Raw genomic sequence first — 22,507 nt, 5'->3', positions numbered from 1 at the left:
CAGGCTTGCCATAGTATATTGACTCAACAGCAAATCAAATGAAGAGAATGGTATGAAAAGACTTTAGAAACCCCCTGCCCTTATTCATGAGGTGTCTCATCCCACTCAGTGGATTTGGAGGAAGGAAAGTAGATTTTGAGGGATGTGAATCTTTCTGAGCTGCACCTCCCCTACTCAGCGGAGGTCACTACCACAATGGAGTCATTTGAGACTCAGAGGAATAACACCCATCAGTTGATGGAGAACTTTCTTAAAAACAACCAATTTGGAGATAAAATTTGGTAATTTGCTAATTACAATAAATAAACATTACAGGTAATACAATGTTAGGCAACAGCTACTACAAAGAGTAAAAGAATAGAAGATTAAGAGAAAAGTAGAAAATGAGGAAAGAGAAACAGACAGACATGCAAGGTGGTTCACCACTCCTCTTTCCAGCAATGTCATGGTGTCAAGTGCTGATCTTCAACAGTGCTGGGTTGTCCAGGGTTGTTTTGGTCAGTTGACAATGACTAAAGACAACAGTACAAACTTTTACTTGTAGTCCAGAGTGGTCAAGCCTGCTCCAATAACACTCCTAGGCACACCCATTCAAAGGCAAATAACTCCAAAAAAATGCTTTAAGATATAAAACACAAAAAGTGATATTGATTGCCTCATTATGATTTGAGACATTCCTTACCAGTCTCAGACAATGAAGAAAACTTATTTGTAGAACAAGTAAACAAGGAACAAGTTTGGTGCTGTTTCTTGATAGCTTAAAACGGCTTCTTAGTGTAGTTTGCAAGATGAAATGAAGTAAATCATGAAAATGTGGAAATGTGAGAACACTGAGAAATGAGGTTATAATCCATGCTCCATGCCACTAACAGTTAATGCCTTTCTGGATAACATGAAAACAGTCTTCTTACTGTTCTATTATGACTCTCCAGAGGCACTGCTGTTCTAAAATAAAGGATGTAGAACTGATATTCAGATATTAAGGCAAACACTATGAGCTGAAAGTAAGATGGCAAGATTAAAAGTAAACAGTTTAGTTTTTGTACACAATACTGTGAAAGACAAAGCTGTTTTTTTATTTGTTTGTTTTTTGTATCAAAGCTTGCTTCCTGAGGTGTTCTGGTTATAAGACTCTGACTGACAACTGCAAATTATCTAGTGGGATGAGTGATGGGTGTTGCCATGCAACAGTGCGTCTGCTTATAAAGATAAGCAGAAACAGGACAGTCTTTCTCAGGAGTGTGCTTTGAAGGAGCTGACCACTGCAAAAGGCACAATGCTTGTTCATGGCAATGAAGGCAGCACTCCCTGCTGGCTTATCTGTTGGGACAGTTATGTCACACAAACAGGGAGAAAAAAACAAAAAAAAACCAAAAAAAACCACACCAAAAAAACCCTGAGAAACTGGGAAACGGGGGATAAAAGGCCCTCACTAAACTAAGGACTTCAGAGAAGAACTCCTAAAGAAACAAAATGCCTGGGGGAGAAGGAATTCCAGAGAAACTTTTGATGGAAGAATTCCCTGAGTGGAAAGACTTGGAAGAAGCCCCCCAGGACCTGCTTGCTGCGAAGCTTCCTGGCTTTCTCCCACCCCCCGTGGTGATTTGATGAGTTCCTGAGATCAGTGGAACCTGCTATGAACCATGCTGGACCCACAGTAGTGGCAATGTCCCTTGCTTTCTATAAAGACTCCTTGCTTTTTATTTCCTATCTCTTTTCTATTGTCCATCTTCCCTTCCCCATATCCCTAAGCAACTAGGATTTGTAATAAACTGGTTGGGCTAACATTTGGCCTGTTGTATCTTAATCTTGCCATTGGTATATGTATATTAAAAGAACCTCCTATCCCTCCTACAAATTGGAGTGAGACAAATATATAGAAAGACTGTCAAAGTCTTTGTGCAGGGTACTATGTGGTTGCATTTGATTACATAACTACCAAAACTGTGTGCCCACTTTACGAGTAATCTTCAAACTCTGTTGAAGTTATATAAAGGTCAGTTGTTCAGGAGAATTATACAGGCATATAAATAATACATTTTTTTCAGAAACTACAGAAATGTTGGATTGCCAATACACAATCCAGTGTAAAATTTTATCTATAGGCACCTTAACCTTCATTGGAATCCTTTATTTCATTCATATGTTTTAAGTAAGATCTATGGAAGCAATCCAGGTTATGAAATATTTAATATCTCTGAAAACATTCACAATAGTGACAGTGTTAGCTATATACAAAAAATTGTAAACCAGAGGGGTATGTTTGTTTTTATCAGATTTTTTTTCTTAGTCATACAGAAGTTCTGAAAATGAAATTTTCCTTGAACCGGAAATGAGACATGAAAGAGCTTATATATTTGACTCATCTTGTAGGAGAAAGTTACAGTTGTTCTCTGGAATCTTACAAAAAATGGCCTGAAAACATTTTTAAATCTTATCAATATCAACTAAAAATAAGTGGTTTTAGTCACATTTTATCATCCATGACATCTTATAGAATGTCATAATTGACATCACAGCACGCACAGCACGCGATGATCACATCATTTCCCATGTCTAGGAGAGAAAACTTACTTGATTTTTCTGTTTCCAATTTCTTGCGTAAAAAGAAATCAAAACCAACTGATTTCTCTTAATCCTCTATGACTGTTCTTATTTTAAAAAGATTTATATCAGCTATGTTTTCCATTTTTAGTCCACTTTTTTTCACTTTGTACAGGTGTCTCATGACTTTGATCACATTTGTGAGCTTCTGTTTTCAAGATGTTGGCATGCTACATCTTTATGCAGTGCTTGTTAATTTGTTGCCTTTTCCTTTCCTAATTAGTCACGTCAATTGTAATCTCGAGAAAATATATTTAAATGGGAAGTCAGTTCAGATGTTTGGGTTTTTTTTATGAATTGTTCACCATACATCAGATTTTACTTGGGTTAAATTCACCAGTCTTTAAATATCCTTCTGAAACTCTCAATTGTTAGCTCTTGAATGACTTTTTTACCCAGCATGTGACAATACTGAAAATGAATTTGCAATCTCATTATTGACAATGGCAGCATACTGCTCCTGTCTCTCTCCCATCCAATAGCTGTGCAAAGCAGATGTGCTAACATTCATTCCCATGCAAGAAATGTTGGTAGCATCTATAACAGCCAGTCATGGCATGCATTTTAACAAGTACTGTGTCCTTCAGAATAAACCAGACACAGGGAATATTCTGTTTAATAGTAAATTGTGCTACTAACAGGAATAAATTAGACTTTACTGACACTGAATTCACATAGAATAAAAATGCTTTAAGTATCATTTAGAGAACTCAGACTAACAGATTCTGATAAAGGCCATTTTGTTTCAAACTATATTTTAAACTAATTTAAGCATAATTCACATCAATAGAGATGTCAGAGACAGAAAATGTCTTGGCAAGGATATTACAACATAGCTAACAAATGAAAAATATCTGCTTATTAAGACCTTAAAAACAATGAGTTGGGACACCTAGTCTCATAAATCAGTATCCACAGAGTTAAAAATAGTTCAGTGTTCATGTGGTAGTGGCCAGCTACCCACATAGAGCATAGCACAAGGGACATCCAGGTTAACTCACCAAGTATCATATATCAAGGTACATACATTGAATAAGTGAGAGACAGAATTTGGATTCTTTTCCTGCATTTTATAATGTGACAATTAAAATTTTATGTTCAGTAATGGGTGTGGAGTAGAGGAAGGAGACTAGAGAACGCAAATCCTTTTTTCTCTGTTTAGTCTGCTACTTGGGATCAGCAGAGATAAAGAAAGCCAGCTGTGGATTTCCCTTCTGCTACTTTATGTGAAAATATTTCACTTATCATAGAATAGAAAATTTCTGCAGGCAGCATATACTTTGCCTTTGAGTTTTTGAGCTTTTCTATTCCTAAATGTATAAACTGTCACTCCTTGCTACAAGCAACATCTTTTCTGTTCTTGTACTTCTTGTAGAGAAGATAATACACTTGGCAATGAAGGTGATAGACTTTAATGAAACTAAAGCCATGCAATCCACCAAAATTTAGGCAACACTGCATCTGATGTTTTCAAAGTTTAACAGACTAGAAGCGCATTTTTTGCTCAGTTTCTCCTATAGTTCCTAAAAACGATACTGTTTCTAAGATCAACTACATTATCACTGATGTTCAGTTTGCACCCACTTCTACTCACACGATATTTGAGGCTCATCCAAGCATTTAAGGGGCAGGAAGCTTATTCATAAATTTTAACAGGTTAATTTATACTGGATATTTCCAAATGAGCTTCTCTTTGTGTATATTGAAACTCAAAATTTCTCTTTGTCACAACATGAAACTCACAGACTGTTCAGTTTAGACTCATCTTCCCAAAAAACACTGGAGAAAAAGCTGTATCCTCATGATCCTTTTTCCTGCAAAAATGATTTGTGTGAAGAGAAGATCCACAAGCCTTGAAGTGAAACAAAACTGAGTGTTAAGCCTTTAATGAAATGTTCCAGTGGAATAAAGCTAGTTAAACATGGTTTGAGTTCAGTGCAAACAATTCACATAGCTGAATATGCCAAACGTGTTTTGCAGTCTGATCTTCATTATTAAAAGACATTCAAAGTAAAAATAATAATAATAATAATAGAACAGACTTATTTTCTTTCTTTTCTGCTCACGCTTTATGTTGTTCTCATTCTTTAAAACACAAGGTTTTAAAATATGATACTTTATATTCATTGGATAAATAAGGAAAAATGAATAACTTGATGCCTTTGCAAAATATATAACTTTAAGTACTGTTTCTTCAGCAGTGATGCACATTGTTTTAAAAACACAGTGCATTTACATAATGCCTGTAACACAAATAGCGGCAGGTGGGGATTTTTCTTTTTATCCTGTACTGAGAATAGTTTATGTAGCTTCTCATAAAGAAGAGTGCATGCAGCAAACAAAACTGTTCACTTATTTCCTTTATGAAAATGCTGAGTGCTGAGTCTAAACTTCATGCACGTACAAGTTCTTGCAGTTAATTTTTTAATATAACATCATGTTTTCTCCTGAATAAATCTAAAAGATTAACTATCGTTCATGTCACCTTCCAGACATTACTTGAGGTTATTCCTGATACAATTAACCTTATTGCCTTCAGTGAAGATGAGCATTGATTTGAACCCATATTTTTAGTAATATGAAGCAGAATGCAAATTTTAAGACTTTTCTTTAAATATATACCTGAGTGAATGTAAAGATAAACAAGTAGAACTTTGATTAATTTTACAGATGATACAAAATCACTTTTGATGTACACCAAAATGCTCACCCACAAGCTTCCAGTAAACACTGAATACTGCTTGCAGAATTCTAAAATGTACAAAAGAAGGATAGCCATTGAGGAAAAAAGGGAACTGCATTTGTAGGACAGCTGTACAGGTGTACACTGAAGGACAGTATATGCTTCTGAAACTCAGATACATATACACAATATCTGGTTGCAGCACTATATATTATATGTAAAAATTTGCAATTTATGTATGTGAACTGAAAATAAAATCACACACAAAAAAGATATTTTGAAAAGACATCCATGAAACCTATTTTCAAATTACTTTATCAAAACAGAAAGCAATATTCTATATTTTCCACTGTTCACAGGACATTTCTGCAGACTAATTTGGCATAGCCATAGCTCAGGAGCTATCTTATCCAGAGTAGTAATGAGAAAGCAGCAACAACAAACTGCTTTATGCTGAGATGAGGGTAACATAACCTGAGAGCTTTCATTTTTCCTACAATTTCCAAACAACCTTGATTTCTCTTTACATTCAATGCTTAAAATGATTTAAAGACTCAATTATCCACTCCCACCACCCCCCCCTCCCCCTCAAAAAAAAAGAGGAATTTCACTGTGGTTTTTTTTTTTTCCTGCCTGAATAACTCAACACAAATGTGCTATGCTTGTGGTGGTTTAGAGATTTTTCTAGTGCAGTGATCCACATCCTCATGAATTTAGTTATCTACTACTGCTTTCTTTTAACATATGGACACTTACTAACATATGAAGCAAATTATAATGAAACCAGGATTTCAGAGAAGTTAAACATAAATTCTTGGAGGCGATTTCTACACATTTGAATTCCTGCCATGCATGTTTGATAAATGCAGTGTAACAAGGCTCCACCATGTTTACTACATCTCTCAAGGGGCAGAGGTTGAAGAGGTTTGATACTTTTGCCACCATGTTTGTACCTACATGTACCTACTGCTCATCTCTTGTGAGGAAGACCTTTGAGTGGTTCTTGTACAAACCTGCTTGTAGTATAAGGTAAATAATGAACTGGGAGTTGAGAATATTAAACCACCTACATACAGTTGTGCAGCTGATGTAAGTTCAAATAGTGAAGCCAAATGTTCTCTATTATAATAGCTGGGATACAAGAAACAATTCATGGATTCTTGGTAGCTGTATCCATTTAGAACAGACTGTGAAAGAAGGCTGTAATGACTTTTCAAATATGAACATCGTTGTGCTCATAAATATGTTTATTTGCAGAAATCAATTTGCAACCCATTTGTAAAGGATTTAGATGCTATCATTTGTCATTTACATTTTTCCTCACAAGTGATGAGTAGTTGAGATTATTTTCCACAAGTCTTAGTTCTATTCAAAATAATGACTAATATTCAAGGAGTATGGAAATATTAGACCAACGTCCCAGCTGAGCTCTAAGTGAAAGACAGCTATGCAATAATCTATTAACAAAACCTTTTAATAACTATGTCTAAAAATAGTGTTTTGTATTTCTAAACTTTGATAAGACAGGAGAGATATGATATGCACCTAAACTGACAACACATTTGCAATGCCTTCAAACAAAGCAAATAAGCTAGAACAGACTGATACGTGCCTGAAGTTCAGTTTCTTCCAGAGGAGAACCTTTCTCACACACAGTCCTGGCTCAGGCAATCTGATTGTTAACAGGAGTTATAATATCTTCTGCTTTTTCAAAGAAGGGAAATTCTAAGGTGTTGAAATGTTCTAGTTTCAGAACACAAAATCTTTTATTTGGAAATGGGAAGTTGTTTCAGGGTACGTTTAGATCTGAGAGACGGGATGTCTCAGGAGCAGAGGCAAGCAATCTAGGCATTCAGAGCAACACAGATGGTTGTGAGTTTTAGACAACATAACACACACTCATACAAGCACAGACATCCTTTTTTTGAAATAATCCCCATAAGCAGGAAGCAGAAACTCCCTAAGCCAGCGCACTGTTACTTGCTGACCTTTTCCTCTCTCTCCTGCCACAGCCTCTCTCCTGCTTTTATTCTTCCCAGGCTCTGCAAGGTTTTTTTCCACTTGCATGCTGTACCCTCATGGCCAGTGCTTGATACAGAGCCCAGGAGGAACACCTGCTTGCAAAAACCATTTGCAAAAACATGATAAACTACCAAGATCAGTTCTCTCTACAGGACGAGATATTTGCAGCTACAGCCACAAATATCAGTTCCCTTAAAACTGTCAGAATACTTTGTTCCATCCCAGGATCATTCTTCGGTCAGGGGTCTGACTGTGTCCCTGACACAGAAGTTAAAAAAAATTAAACAAAATAACAAATGAATATTTTAATCAAATCCAAATCAAGGAAGTAGTATTTTGAGGAATTGTTTATTTTGTTAATAAATATGTTCTAAGCCTCTTGAGTCTTACAGTTATTTGGTGTAAGTAGGATGGCTAACATTTCTCACTTCCTTTTGTAGCCCCATATTCTCAAAGGTGTATATGACAGAAGAAATGTGAAACAACTGAGGTCCACTGCTGTGAAAAAGTTCTATTGTCTGAGACTACCCTATGGGTATGAAGTCTGCAGAACTGCAGAATCCATTCAATAAAAAAAAGAGAAAAATACAAGCTTTAAAAGTTTACCAGAAGATGATCACTTTAAACTAGTTTCTTCAGGATCTTGACTCTCCTCTTGTTTTTAATTTGTTGGAAAGTATGCCGGAGTTTGTCTCTTATTTTTGTTTTAAAGCTCTATTTCATCCATAATCTCTGAACTATTTAGTACTATAAGATTAAACATCACTGCTATAACATCTTTTATTATGCCACCTGTTTTTTTTCAGGGCCAGAAAAATTTCCCCCGATTGAGTTTACTCAGGCCCATAGACCAGTTGTCTCACGTACTGATTCAGCAAGAAATCAATAGTTAATGCATTTCTACTCAAAGGATAACTGAATAACTGAAGCCTTCTAAGGTTGAAATTAGTTACCATTATTTAACATCTTCAGAAAGCTTAAATGATAGCCAATTCATCTTCCCAAGGCAATCTCTTACTTACACAGTTCTTTGTTTCATGTGTATTTCCCACCATGTAACTATTCCTAATCTTCTGAAGACATGAATATCAGGCCATATAAGCATAGTTAATTGTATGCCTAATTAAACAGCTGAATTCAATGATCTAGGGATTTCAATGGACTTTTGCTTACATATCTCATGTTTACTACAGGAGAATAATGCTCTTATAGCATCTCTAGAGTAATTTATGAAAACAGTGCTAAGTGTGTAACTTCTAGGGATTGTATGAGCCTTGAAGTGTAAAAAGAATGTAAAAGAAGTCTGTCTGGGAAAAGACAAGATATAAAGGAATGGCAAAAGCCTTTCCTCACCAAATATTTGAGATTTTTTTAAAGAACAACATCAGAATTATTGCTTGATTTTAATTTGTCTGCGGTCGACTCTCAAAATAACTTTCACAGGTCATGATTTCCTCATGAATGTAGACAAAGAAAAAAAAAACTACTGATAGGAAGAAATGTGAGAGACCTCTGAAAATGGAGGCAGATCTCTGTGACTTTGATTTACGAAGAAAAGTCACATCTCTGTGGGGATGGGAGTATAGGTAGGGCATTAGTAAAGGGACAATCATGTATCTTGTCTGGTTCTTCTCTATGGTCTTCCATTTTTACTGAAAGAGCAAAGTGTAGTCTTTCCCTTGAAGGAGAAAGCTGCAGGTACCCACATTAAATTAGATCTACAACAGAGTATTGTAGCCAATCTTGGAAATAGAAGGCTCACTGTTCATCTCTCCTCTGCAATAAAATAAAGGCATGAAAATCTCAGAAATTGCACTGTTCAGCTGACATTTTAATCTTGTTCTAACAAGATTTTAAATAAGAAATTTTCAGCAGTTGACTTACAGGCCATTTATAGAAGAAGGGACATCTTCATTTCAATAGTGATCTATTGGCTAGTTTATTTTACAGAAAATATGACCTAAGGAATATTCCTAAAAAGAAGTGGAAAGTAATCAAAACTGAAGAGCAGAAACATTATGCACTGGTAAAGTATAAATTTATATGTATAAAGTACAAGCTCTGTACAGAGTGCTCAATTCCTCATTCTATGGCACTACAGTCAACCAAAAACCATTGATGTGATGGAGTTTTTTGTATCAACTTTGAAATGTGTCATCCATTCAGCCTTCTGTCATCTTCATCCCTTTTCACCAGATCACTGAGAGATAAATATGAGACAGAAAAACAGGCTATATTTTAATCAAAGAAAAAAAACAAAGGAAATTAAGATTAAATAATCTAACGTTATTAAGATTAACTTTCAACAGTAGATTGTTTTCTGCATGAAAAGCGTTATTCCTAGGTCATCTTATTCTAGCTGTTCAGTTTACTTCTGCCTTAATGTTAAATGACTTCGGTAGAACAATGCTGCAGAACAAAAATAATTTTGGAGCTGGTCAGAACTGTTTTGAATCTACTGGAGAATTAGCCTGTACTGTAGGTGTGATAGAGCCATTAAATGGTGTAATTAGCCTTTTATGATTCATCAGTGATGGTTTATTTTTTGAAATGCAATAACTGTGGACTGGGGGATGAACAAATCCATTATGTTTCTAAATAGTACCTGTGTTTTCCAATACAATTTTCCAAAAGATTTACCACTAGTGTGAAGTTAGCATAAACATTGCTACAGCAGACCACTTTGTCACTGGCATAGCCTTATAGGGCTTTTTCGTAAATTGATATACAGCACATTTTCAAGAGGAATAAAAAATCAGCCTGGACTGAGAAATACTTGTAGGGAAGTGAAGAGAGAGTCAAAATCAAACAACAACAACAAAAAATCATGTTAAAGGAAACAGTTATTATTATTATTATTATAATATATTTTTTTAAGGCAACACAGAAGAAAGGATGAGAGAAGTTATTCAGGAAGTTTTCAAAGGTTCAGTGGCCTATTATGCATTCTCACCTAGCTTTCTCATCACGTTAACTGATATAAAATGACCAAAGGGATTTCTCATAAACATATGGCATCATGCTGAACTATAAAACGGGGGAGTTGGCCAAGGAAGGTGGGGATGCTGCTTCTTGGGACTGGTGGTGAGCAATTGCACTGTGATCACTGTTTTTTTTTTCTTTTGTTTTAATTATTCTTGTTCATTTGTTTTCTATTTGCTCATCTGTGTTTTTCTTTTTTCCCTAGTTCTTATGAACTGTCCTTATCTCAACCAATGAGTTCTCACACTTTTCAGTTCTGTTCCCCAACCCACTGAAGAGAAGAGAGCAAACAAGTATGTGGTGTTAAGCTGCCTGTCAGGCTAAACATAAGGTCATTTCAAGTATTAGAATATTAATTTTACAAAGTATGTTTAAAAGATGTAATCCAGATCATTTTTTGGGGGGACAGGTATTATCTATGATGTTTGAATGCAACTCTGATATATTAATATTAATATATTAATATTTCTGATTATAGAAAACTATAAAGACAAAGGGTATAACCTAGTTCTACGTACTTTATTGTTACTGGTTCAAGCATGGAACAAAGCAACAGGAAGCTTCAGGCTTCACATACCTGTGTGTCACTAAGGAATTGTTTCTGCTGTTAGATAGCCCTACCTATGGAGTTTGCCTCTTTGTTTGACTATCAGGATGTTGAAGCACTAGGAAAAAAAAAAGAAATAATTTTATAACATCTATAAAATTAGTCTAGTTTTGTTGAATGCATTTTCAATCTGCATCCATGTATGCGCTCGTGAATGTGTGATACTGCAGGCCTACCCCAGTGGTTTGTGTAGCATCTTAGAAGCAGGCACATAAAGCACTATTTTTATGCAGTACAATGTAGGCATTGACACAAACTTCACTTACCAAATGATACCTTGACATAACACAGTGATATTTTCTATTTCTGAATAACTAGATTTCAAAAATTAAAGCTAATCTGTAAGAATAAAAAAAAGGTTAAAAGGGCAAGCAAAAAAGAAAGTATGAATAATTAAAATTAAATAAATGCAAGAAGCAAGGTATGCATTTTCAAGTTCACGAATTTTTAACTCTCTTGGAAAAACAGATCCACAAGGAAATATTCTTAATGCCATACTCATTAGAGCTTAAAGCAAGATTTTTTCTTCATATACAAACACACTAAAACACACAGTAACATTCTATAGCACTATATGATGTTTTCTTACAGCTAAACAGAATGTTTTTTTTACTGAGGATTTTCAGATATTATACATTTCTAGCCACAGTGACTAGTCTTGCTTTGATTTGTTAGGCAAGATCAAAAGATATGCACACAGGTCTCGGACTAGAAGCAGAAAGTCTAGAAGATCACTTCTCAGGATGGCAGGCACTGTGCTCAGAGAGCCTGACCCTGTCTTATTGCCATAGCAACAGATCAAATTGCACTTCTCTCCAGTTTAAACTTCAAACCAGAACATGATTATCACTCCTCAAAAACATCCTATTTCTTCTCTTCATTAACACATATGGCTAAGCTTTTGGTATTTCTTGTAACTATCCAATTCCAAATAAATTCCTATGGCTTAGTATAAAAACAATTAATTAAAAAATACGTATTCTGGCCATCCACTGAATATTCAGAATGATAGTACCTTAGGTAGGACTCAATAACTCAAACATCATAGATTCACAGAGTACTTTGGGTGAGAAGGGACCTTAAAAGATCAGCTAGTCCATCCTCTCCTCTCACTGAAGGCTCGTTTCCTACTGGGTCAAGATTCCCAAAGCCCTATCTGACCTGGCCTTGAAAAAGTCCAAAGAGGAGCAACATTCTCTGGGAAATCCAATCCAGTGTCTTATCAGACTCACTATGAATAATTTATTCCATACAATTAATCTAAATCTAAATAGTTAAAGAACATAACTTAACTGTAACTCTTAACCTGTCAATACATGCTGTTAGAAAGTCCCTCCCCTTCTTTCCTGTTGGCTCCCATAAAGAATTGGAATACATAAGAGGTCTTCCTGGAGTCTTCTCTAGGCTAAAGAGCCTCGATTTTTCTCAGCCTTTCTTGTGTCAGTAGAATTTATAATTACTGCAACTTTCATGTGAATCAGTATTTACAATCAGCATTGAGAATCATTCTCATCCCAGACCATATCAAACAGAAACAAGTCCCTTACCCAAATAACTATATTTTTGCTCTGTGTATCTCCCATTTTCACAAACATCATATTTGCAAGTTCTGGAACATATCCTGATATTTTCCTCCTGTTATGATTTTATGACACATGAAAGCAGATTCCCAAAGATATTCATGCCCACAATTATATAGAAGGGTAAATTTTCTGAAAGACGCAAGTCAATTATCTGATACCGGAATCAATGGATTGTAGAATATCTTGAGTTGGAAGGGGTCTGTGTAGGAAGGTAGGCAACTTTTTCTTAGTGTTATTTATAACAATAGCAGGGTTTTTTTTTTTGTTGTTTTTTTTTTGTTTTTTTTTAATGCCCTTAAAATCTGAAATGCAATTGAAAATTTGGTTCCAGTTTAGAGGAAGGAAAAGGAGAATATGACATAGGTTCTATCATTTTAAAGATGAAAATCAGATAAATCTATGTATGGAAAATCCAATAACAAGATCAGTAAGTCACTTTCCAAAATACGAAAAGGCTTTGAAAAGTATATGCCCTATTGATGATACTAGGAATTTGGGTATTTTGTTTTTTTTTTTTTTTTTTGTGTGTGTGTGCAGATATCTTGGATATGCTGAATTGTGTTTATGGACAATAAACCCATTTTATACATCTGGAAACAGAACCCTGATATCCTAGAAAACAGATTAAATCATAGATGTGCTATTACATTACTAATATTCACTATTATTTAGGAGCATGATTATTTTCAAACACTGGGAAAGAATATGCACATACGGTTCAGATCAAAATTCAACTTGGACAAACATATTTGTGATTTCTAATGCCACGATGATGATAAAAATACATATTTCCACAATGCAATCACTCACCATCCACCAATCGATGCCTTGCTAGCGACACAACTGCCTGCTGACCGATGCTCCACTACCAACAAAAGGTCTCAGTGACCAATGCCTGCGAATCCTTGAGCAGATGCCAGTCAATCTGTGGCCTTCTCATTACGTCACATGGTGTGGAATAACTGCTTACTTAATTCAGGTCTGCTCTCCTCGCTCTGCCCTGTCCCCTGCTGCTGCACCATAAAGGCAGTGGCTCTTCCTAGCCCTGCACTGGATACACTCCCATCAGTCAGCAATAACCAAAAAATCTGTGTGCTGTTAAAACTGTCTCAGCTGAAATCGGGACAGAGGGGGAAGAGTAAAATATAGCAAAAAGAATGCAGTTCCTTCATTTTATTTTTCTGAGAAACTTCCAGAGATGTACTTCAGCTTAGAAGGAGAATTATACTATATAAAATAAGGAGAGAACATCTGAAAATTGCATTCATTCATTTTTAAGTGGGCAGACATTTCCCATCTCTAAGGGCTCAAAAGCTGAAGTTATTCCAGCAGGACTTGTGCTTCCATATATCCCTTCCTAAACTCATATTATCATACATTTGATTTTTTAAATGTGTTTTCATGAAGTATCAGTTTCCTGCATGCACATATCTTTCTCTGGGAGATTGATTTACTTCCAGCATTTCTACTTGCATTGTTGCAAGTAATATGTTGATGGACTGACATATTAGAACATCACCAACAAAGTTATTGACAGTACTTAATCACTGAATGTCAGCAGTATTTTATTTGTTCTCATTAGTATAGCATTAAAAGGATCTCAATGAAAGAAACAAAACTATGAATGATGTAAGACAGGAAACTAAGAATTAAGTGGCAATGTTGATTAGCCTCTCTTCAGTGCACAAAAGGAGTATGATTTTGTGTTTTAGTGTTGACTGGGGGAGAAAGCAGATGAGATGATAAAGAATTGTGTCATAACAAGTAGCAGAGAGAAGCTTAGATGTCTACACAAACCTGTGCTTATTTTTTTATTTATTTACCTAAACCAAACAGTGAAGACAAATGAAGATTCAAACAGAAAAGAGAAAGAACTAGTAAACAAAATCACTTGCTTGTTTTACTCAGGTTTATAAATTCTGCGTATTTATGTTCTTTGCTGATTAACTGACTCATAAATATGCTGGATTTAACAATCCAAAGCGAGAGGGTTGTTAAAAAATACAGCCCATTCCAATCCTTGTTGTCTGAATACTTTTTTATAGAGACAGTACAAGTGCTTCTGGAATCCCAAGTACACTATCTAGGTAGTTTGACCATAACTATAACAGCTATTATTGTTGGATGCTCATAATGATAAAAAATGGACAACTTGATAAAAATTTGTTGTGGTTTTGTGATTTTTGTCAGTATTCCACATCATGACATCATGTAAAACAGTGGGAGTTAAAGAGTTAATGTTCTGGTTCCATGGACTGCCTTTTCTGGGCATTTTGGGTTCTTGGAGGGGAGGGGAGAAGCAACATTCCCAGAGGACTTCACATGCAGAGGAAGCAAGGTGGAGCTCCGGGCAGGACACCAGCTGCTCTGCCTCTCACTGACTCTCCGTTTGCTGTGGGGAAAGCACATGGTTCCCCTCAAGTCTAGTGCAAGATCTTAGCTTTGGATGCTTCTGTATTGGAACTGTTGAATCACGGCCTGAACCTCTGATTAATCACCTGAGGCGAGTACTGAGTCAGCCTTGGGAGCACAGGTGAAGGCAATTGACCTGTGTGACCAGAAGGGGTGGAGCCAGGCTCCACATCTCTTAGACCTCATTTAAGGGCTGGCTGCCACTGAGGAAGGATCTCTCTCTGGTGATTGCACCTCATAAAGTTTCTTGTGAGCCTACAGCACCAGTGAGCACCTTCCATTTATCTCTGATTATCTTTTCCAATGTGATAATCTTACTAGCCTAACATCTGTATACTTATTGACCATGCACTGTCTCATTTTGTTGGATTTAGTAAATTACTGTTCCTCCTCAGATCATTACCATTGTTGTTGTTTTGTTTGTTTTTCAGACCCATCTGCTATCTCCCTACCCTTCCTCCTCTCCCACACTGCATGGCCCACAAGTGTCTTGCTTCATTAGTCAGAGAACCAGGGCTGGCCAGGCCACAGAATAGCTAATGCTCTTTTTTTCCCCCTTTCCATGACAAAATTAAACACACATTCATATACTCTGGTTGAAGATAACAGATTTAAAGAAAGCTAGATACGCACATAGGATAGCCTTACATGAAACAGAAGAAGGTTCTTTGTCCTCTTTATTTTACTTCCCTTTTCTCTCTCTTCATTCCAGCTCCTTGGTAAGATTTTAGACCAACCCAAATTTCAGAAAAAAATAACTCCACTCCAGGAAAAAGAGCATATACAGAATACATTTTGTACAGCTGTACAGAAAGGATTTACTACGTGCCACAGGCTGCCATCTCATAGGAAACTTACTACATAGTCCATTCATCTTTGCTTGTCAGAAAAAGCAGCATAATGGATTGGCAAATGCTCACTGCATACCTTTGTTCTTGCTGAAGTTTTACCACTCGTATGAAAAAACTTCCTCATCTTTAAGACAGTAAAAAGGCGAGGGAAAGGAGATACAGTTAAATGCTATAAAATAGACATAATTTTGATTTATGTCACTAATCAGGTATTTCCTCTGGGCCCTAGGCTATTTGGTGGTTGGGTGCAAGCTTAAGGTGTCTCACAACCCTTATCTCTAGCACTAATCTCCAGCAATGTAAATTAGGCTAATCAACTCATTTTCACTCTGTGTTTCACTTTCTCTGCTCATCCTTTTTGGTTTATGCATACAATTGGAAACAACAAAGAAGCATCATTCTCTGGAGGTTAGTAGGTAGCTCACTTCTTTCCAAAAATCCAAATCCAAGTCAAGAAAGAGAAGGTAAATAAAAACAGCGAGGAGAAATTCATACAGAAAGGAAGTAAGCTATTAACACTAACTCTCTCAAATTAAATTTAGAGAAATATACGGTCCTTAGCATATTTTCCCCTAGTTTGAATAAAAACAGGCTCTCTATGAGTCTTGCTGTCTATCCCTTGGTAGATTCTCAGTAATTTGTAAGAGTACAGAAAAGGCACAAAGGAGTTGAAAAAGAACTGCATAAGTACAGAAAATGATTCTAATAGAAAATGAAGAAACCCTTGTGTAATTTATTAGTCTGTCTTAAAACTAGAAAAGTTCCAAAATTAGTTTTGTGGGCAGAAATCACAAGATTCTGATTTCTTTTTTTTTTTTTTTTTTTTTTCTTTCAAACGTTAATCATGGTACATATTGTTGACTACCAAGGTAGGACTTTTACAACAAGTGTCTCTGTTGAAATAAAAGCAAACTGAAGAAAAACCAGAACAGATTTAGGAACAAATTTTGATAAATGGACTGTTTTATTATAAAGCTAGTATTATGGAATACTGCCAGTGAAAAGTTTTGACAAGAAGGTATGAAAATGGTAGTTTTTTATAAAAACAATTATTGTCTGCAGAATTCACATTTATATCCGTGGTATTTCTCTTGTAGAGAAAGCCATGTTTCTTTTCACAGAAAGAAGTACATGTAGTGACTGCCTTACACTTTAAGGCAATACTCATTTCATTGTAATTACTCTTTTCTTTAAATTCTCTGTCACACACTTGTAACTGTATTGTAATGCAGTGCTGAGACTCTAAACTATTGTTCAGCAAAGACAACAATACTGTGTATACTTTGTACTAGATATTTTAATACCAGGTCACTGAAAAGGAAAGCTTGGAGAACATGATATTTGCACGCAAGAAAAAAACAGGAAAATTTAGATGAGAAGTGAATATGTTTTCAAAGATTTATAGAAATGGTGATTTTGCAGTTTCTGAAAACAAAATCGATCATCCTTTGAATTCAAGAGATACCTCTTCTGTAATCACTTTTGCACATTTGCAGGACAAAAAAAAACCCCAAAAAACAAAAAAACAGTTGGCATATTATCTATCTCAACTTACTCCTAATGAGACTAATAAAAACACTTCATTTTATGACAGTCAGGTTTTGCAAAGGTTTGAAGTTCCTATCTCACTTTGAAAAACATTCTGACCATAATCAGCAATATATGTGGTATATGGAGCCCAAAATACTGAACAAGACATGGTTTTAATTTATGAAAGCTCTCAATTACTCATAATAATTACAGCTCTTAAAAAAAAACCCAACCAAAAACGGAACAACAAAAGGCTAAAATCAGTGATATTTTCTGTCTTCAGGTTTCCAAAACTGAAAAGAAAGAATCTTCTTTCTCTTAGTGCCATTTAATTAGACTACTAATATTAGAAAGGTTCCCATTCAGAGGATGAAATATCCTGGGAAGATACGGAGATTCAGAGATTTAAAGTTGGATCATCCCTTGTACAATATTTTTTTCTTCTTTTTCTTTTTCAAGAGCAAGGTGTAGGTAGATCCTTTGAAGTAAAATTCTACCACACATTTCTGACAAACAACACTCAGTCATTTCAGAACATCCAAATATTAACTGACTGAACTACAGTCTGAGTTCCATCTCACACAGATCAACAGCATTTTAAGCAGATGTTTTTTATGATTATTTTTACCTCCAAATAAATATTTCTCTCCAGTTTTAACTTGTAGAGGGCTGTTTGTTCGAACAGCAGAAGCTTCATCTCCATCAATGGTGAGAACTGCAAAATTTTCTTTAGCTAGAAATTGAACTTCATGCCATTGCCCATCATTGAGACCAGAGCCTAGAAAGAACAGAAAACACAGAAACATTTTACATTTATTATTTATAAGTGGCTAGTGTGCCTCTTCCAGTCTCTGTATGCAAAGTCTAATGAGCTCTATTTCAGAAACAAAATAACTTCAGTGTGAAAACCAGGAAGCATTATTGAAGTAGCTATTAAAATAAAAATGGCATTATCAGGATAAATGCAAATCTTGAAACAACTGAACTGACCATTCTGTCAAGTATAAGTGTTTTTAAATATACGTTATCTCTTACCATACCCACCAAAAAGCCATGTTCTACATTTCTCTAATGAGAAATATATTTTAATCATTTATGTGACCAAGCTCAAAAGGAAACTATTTTGATTAATAAATTTAATTATAGTCAACAGATCCACACACACTAGCGTCTGCTGCAGCTATATTATGCTTATGATAATTGCTTTTATCTAAAGCTACGTATTTGCAAGAAAAAGGAAAGAAAACGAAGAAGAGAAGAAAACTTTTGTGGAAGCTGAATATGCAGATAATCTTGTAACTGAGATGTGAGTTTAGTCAGGGGAAAATGAAGACATTATCATAAATTCATTGTAAATCCAGCAAATGTCTACCAAAATCCTGAACTTTAGAAGATCACTATGCTCCCTACACTGACAGTGTGTATACATATGTGTGTGTGTGTGTGTACCAGAAATGAAGTACAGGGATCCATTCATTCTCTTTCTTTTTTCAAACCACAACAACAAACCATAACCAAAAAAAAAAAAAAAAAAAAAAAAAAAAAGAAAGCAAACAAACAAACAGAAGAACTGAAGTACGTTTCAGTTTTCTCTAGGAGCTAGTAGAAAAGCATCTTGCTTACCATGTTTAGTTGGCATTTATGAACAGTAAAAGAGAGGAGTGTTCTGGTCATTTTTTTGGAGGTAGCTTACGTGGTATCAACAAGCAAATGGCAAATATTCTCATAAAAGAAAATTCCGGATTATAGCACCTGTTCAAAGTAACAGATCTTCACCTAGAAAAAGGTGCTATCACCTTAGCAAATGTACTTTGCCAAAATAAGCTGCAGTGTGATGCAAAACAGTCTCTAAAATTAAATAGAACATGTAATATCAGAAATAAAAAAGAAAAACAAAATTTCAGAATGTTCATATGACATCTCTTATGAAAAAGGAATAAATGTCATGGCAAAAAGATAAACCTGGACAATTAATGAACAATTTTTTCCAGATGTTTCTACATGTTTAAGATTCAAGATCAAGTTCTCATATAACAGTTTTATGTATTGGAATACTCTTGAAAGATACATTAATGCAAATATAAATGGCAGATACATTTCAAAATCGCGTCAGTAAGGAATATTTCTGACATGGCTTGGTCAATCTAGTGTCAGAATAAATGAATTTCAAGTAAGATTTCTTTTGTTTATGAGCTCCTTTTTCACTATATTTTACAAACCAATAAGAAAAACACTGAATTCCAACTCACAAAGTTACATTTTTACAAAGTTACATTTTACATATAAACTCAGAGAGGAACAATTTCTTTAAATATAAAGAAATAAAGAGGTATAAAGAGGTTAAATATAAGGAAAACGTTTTTTACAGTGTAGTTAGTGACGTACTGTAACAGGTTGTCTTGTGATTTGGTGGATGCCCCGTCCCTGGAGACTTTGAAGCAAGACCTTCAAAGGTCCCTTCCAACTCTAAGGATTCCATGATTCTGTGCTTCTATGATTTTATCCCTTGCGGTGATTACAATCCCGATTTTAAAAATTATCTTTAACCATTAATTTCTAATGATTATTTCAACATAATCAATGTAAAAAATAAACAAAATAAAGCAACGTTCTAACATTACCTTTTACACTGCAAAAAAGCGTACAGAGTATGTACTTGAGTATGTCTTTCTATATACATATATACAGGATGGTACCTATGGCACTGAAGACAAATGCCAGGTGTCTCCAGAACACAACAGAAAGGTTGAAACTATAGATCTAGATATTTTTTCATTTTCTTTCTGTGGCTTTTATGAAAAAGTGTTAATGCAAGTTTAGATTTCTTAGTGTCAGGAAATTTCATCTCTCTCCTCACTAAGATTTTTCTTGATAGGAATTTGAATTATACTTCCATAATCATTCTTCATTGCATACAGACTGTTGCGTTCTATTAAACAGTCATATGCATAATTAGTAATTATAAGACCCACTGTCAATAAATGATGAGAACATATTATCCTTGTATGTTCGCTGGAGTTAACAACATTGTGATGTGTAGTGTAGGCTGTCACCAGCATTTTATGAAAATAAATCACTGATGTGCATAGTTCATAAGCAGAATTGTGATAAATCATTGAGCTCACTGTTGCTAAAATTCTCATGACGCTACCAGCTAAACTTGGCTGAGCACAACTTTTTCACTGTAACAGGAATACATGACTGCTACTGAAAACCAATGCTTTGTCTTGGAGACCTTGGGACCTGTCATACCTGTTGGGACCAAGTTATACCAAAAAGCATATTCTCATTCACAGCATCAGTGAGTTCATTTAGCTACCTGGGAATCTGCAGGCAAACAACCCACTTCACCCGCAAAAAAGCAAGCAAACAGACTTTTCACATCTGAGTCCTTACATAAAACATATGCACATAACAGAAAAACTAATATGGCTGTTTACTTTGCTATCACCCTTGAAATGCCAGCATAGCAAGAAATTCCTGTAACTTATGTTTTACAGTTGTCATTTGTTGTAATGACAAATGAGGAAAAACAAACACCAACACATAGGCTAAAATGAGCCTAATTTTTAATATAACTACCATGTAAAAGGAATCTGAATGTCAAATTAATCATGTTGACGTCCTACTGTGTTTTTAAAAATTTCCTCAAATGTCCTTATAAAATGCACAATGATAACATTGATACTAATAAAAAAAAGTGACGATAAACACTCTTATGTTCTGATCTACTGAAAACCTGAACATTACTTTCTCACTTAAATAGATGATTATAGAAGATACTGCACACTCAAAAACATACCTGCTTAGCTTACTATAAATTTATTAGCTGCTTTGTCACTGTATGGGAACTGCTGAAATCATGGCCTGAACCTCTGATTGATCACCTGAAGTGAGCTCAGCCCTGGGAGCACAGGTGAAGGCAATTCAGCTGTGCTGCCGGAAGGGGTGGAGCCTGGCTGCACCTCTTCTAGACCCATTTAAGAGTTGACTGACTACCAGTTGGGAAGGATCTCTTTCTGGAGATCCTCCTTTTGGAGTTTTCCAGTGAGCTCAGGACAAGGGTAAGTTCTTTATCTATTCTTCTTGGTGTAACAACCTGCTTAGCCAAACTGTCCTGTATATCTCTTAATTATAGCATGTGTATTCATTAGTTATGAATACAAACACAAAGCAACTTCAACAGTGAAGTATGGTGCAAAACAGCAACAGATTTGCAAATGTCCTGTAAAATTCATATTCAATAATGAATCCTTGGCAAATAAATATATTTATCACAGTAAACCTGTTGTTTCATGCATGATTTGCCCTCACGTAACAGGGATGTTATGTAAAAGGATTTTCAAATGAAGGTGCTATAAATTTGGTGGTTTAATTTTATTGTTGTTAAAACATAATCAAATCACATCTGAGATTTCATAGCATGTTGAATGAAAACCACACTTCATTATGTCTTGTGTCTTGCTGTCAGGAAAACAGGTTGAACAGCTTTAAATAATCAATTGAAACATTTGCCAGAAGAATTTTTTTTTCTTTCGTTGCTTTTTAAGTCATTCAAAGTAGAATAAGTTAGTCATCTGTTTATAAAACCATTTTCCCTTCCACTTTGCTTAAAATTGTGTTAAACAGCACAAAAAAATATGATTTTATTACCTTCGTGCTCCATATATGCCAACTTCTTTTAAACTTCTATGAACCATAAAACACACTGATGGTCTATGCTTTACTTCACCTGAACCCAAATTTCCAATTAGATATTCCTCTATCTGTAAGCAAAGTGTTTCATACACTTACAGTGGCATTCCTTCAGAAATTTCCAATTGTCTTATGCTCATGAACTAGCTTTCATGCTACTGGTATTTGTTTTGTTTAGCATCACTTCCTATCATGATCTCAAAGGAATTTCGCAATGGGAATTTGCAGAAATGGGCAAATATCATCAGGATTATTTGGGTTTATGTATGAGTTATACAAAGCATGCAAATACAAGGGACTAAACACAGCATATTAAAATGAATAATTACAGTTAATGCATTGAGTGTTCTGTAGTTATAGCTCTCATAGTAATTTGTTTAAATATTAATATCTATACTTCCAATGGAAGAAAAATACAGTCTTCGTCATAGACCACCTTAAAATGAGAATTTGTTTCTTGTAAGGAAACATTAGCTCAGTTTAAATCGGGACCTAAGGATGGAAGAAGTAACTAGTTTATGATGAGTGTTTTTATAAA

The 22,507-nt window shown here is 35.2% G+C and overlaps 1 protein-coding gene across 1 annotated transcript in view; it reads right to left on the bottom strand.

Moving 5' to 3' along the window:
• Positions 1-22,507, bottom strand: part of CNTNAP2 (contactin associated protein 2) — a 719,384-nt gene that overhangs the window by 259,389 nt on the left and 437,488 nt on the right. The window contains exon 7 of the mRNA XM_042834307.1: positions 17,903-18,052. Within this exon, the coding sequence (XP_042690241.1) occupies positions 17,903-18,052 (150 nt within the window). The remainder of the gene's footprint in view (positions 1-17,902; positions 18,053-22,507) is intronic.

The sequence above is a fragment of the Centrocercus urophasianus genome, unplaced genomic scaffold, assembly GCF_019232065.1.
Source record: "Centrocercus urophasianus isolate 14NV4802_14NV808 unplaced genomic scaffold, USGS_Curo_1.0 seq_45, whole genome shotgun sequence".
In the NCBI taxonomy this organism is placed as follows: Eukaryota; Metazoa; Chordata; class Aves; order Galliformes; family Phasianidae; genus Centrocercus; species Centrocercus urophasianus.
This window is presented reverse-complemented; position numbering and strand designations above follow the sequence as displayed.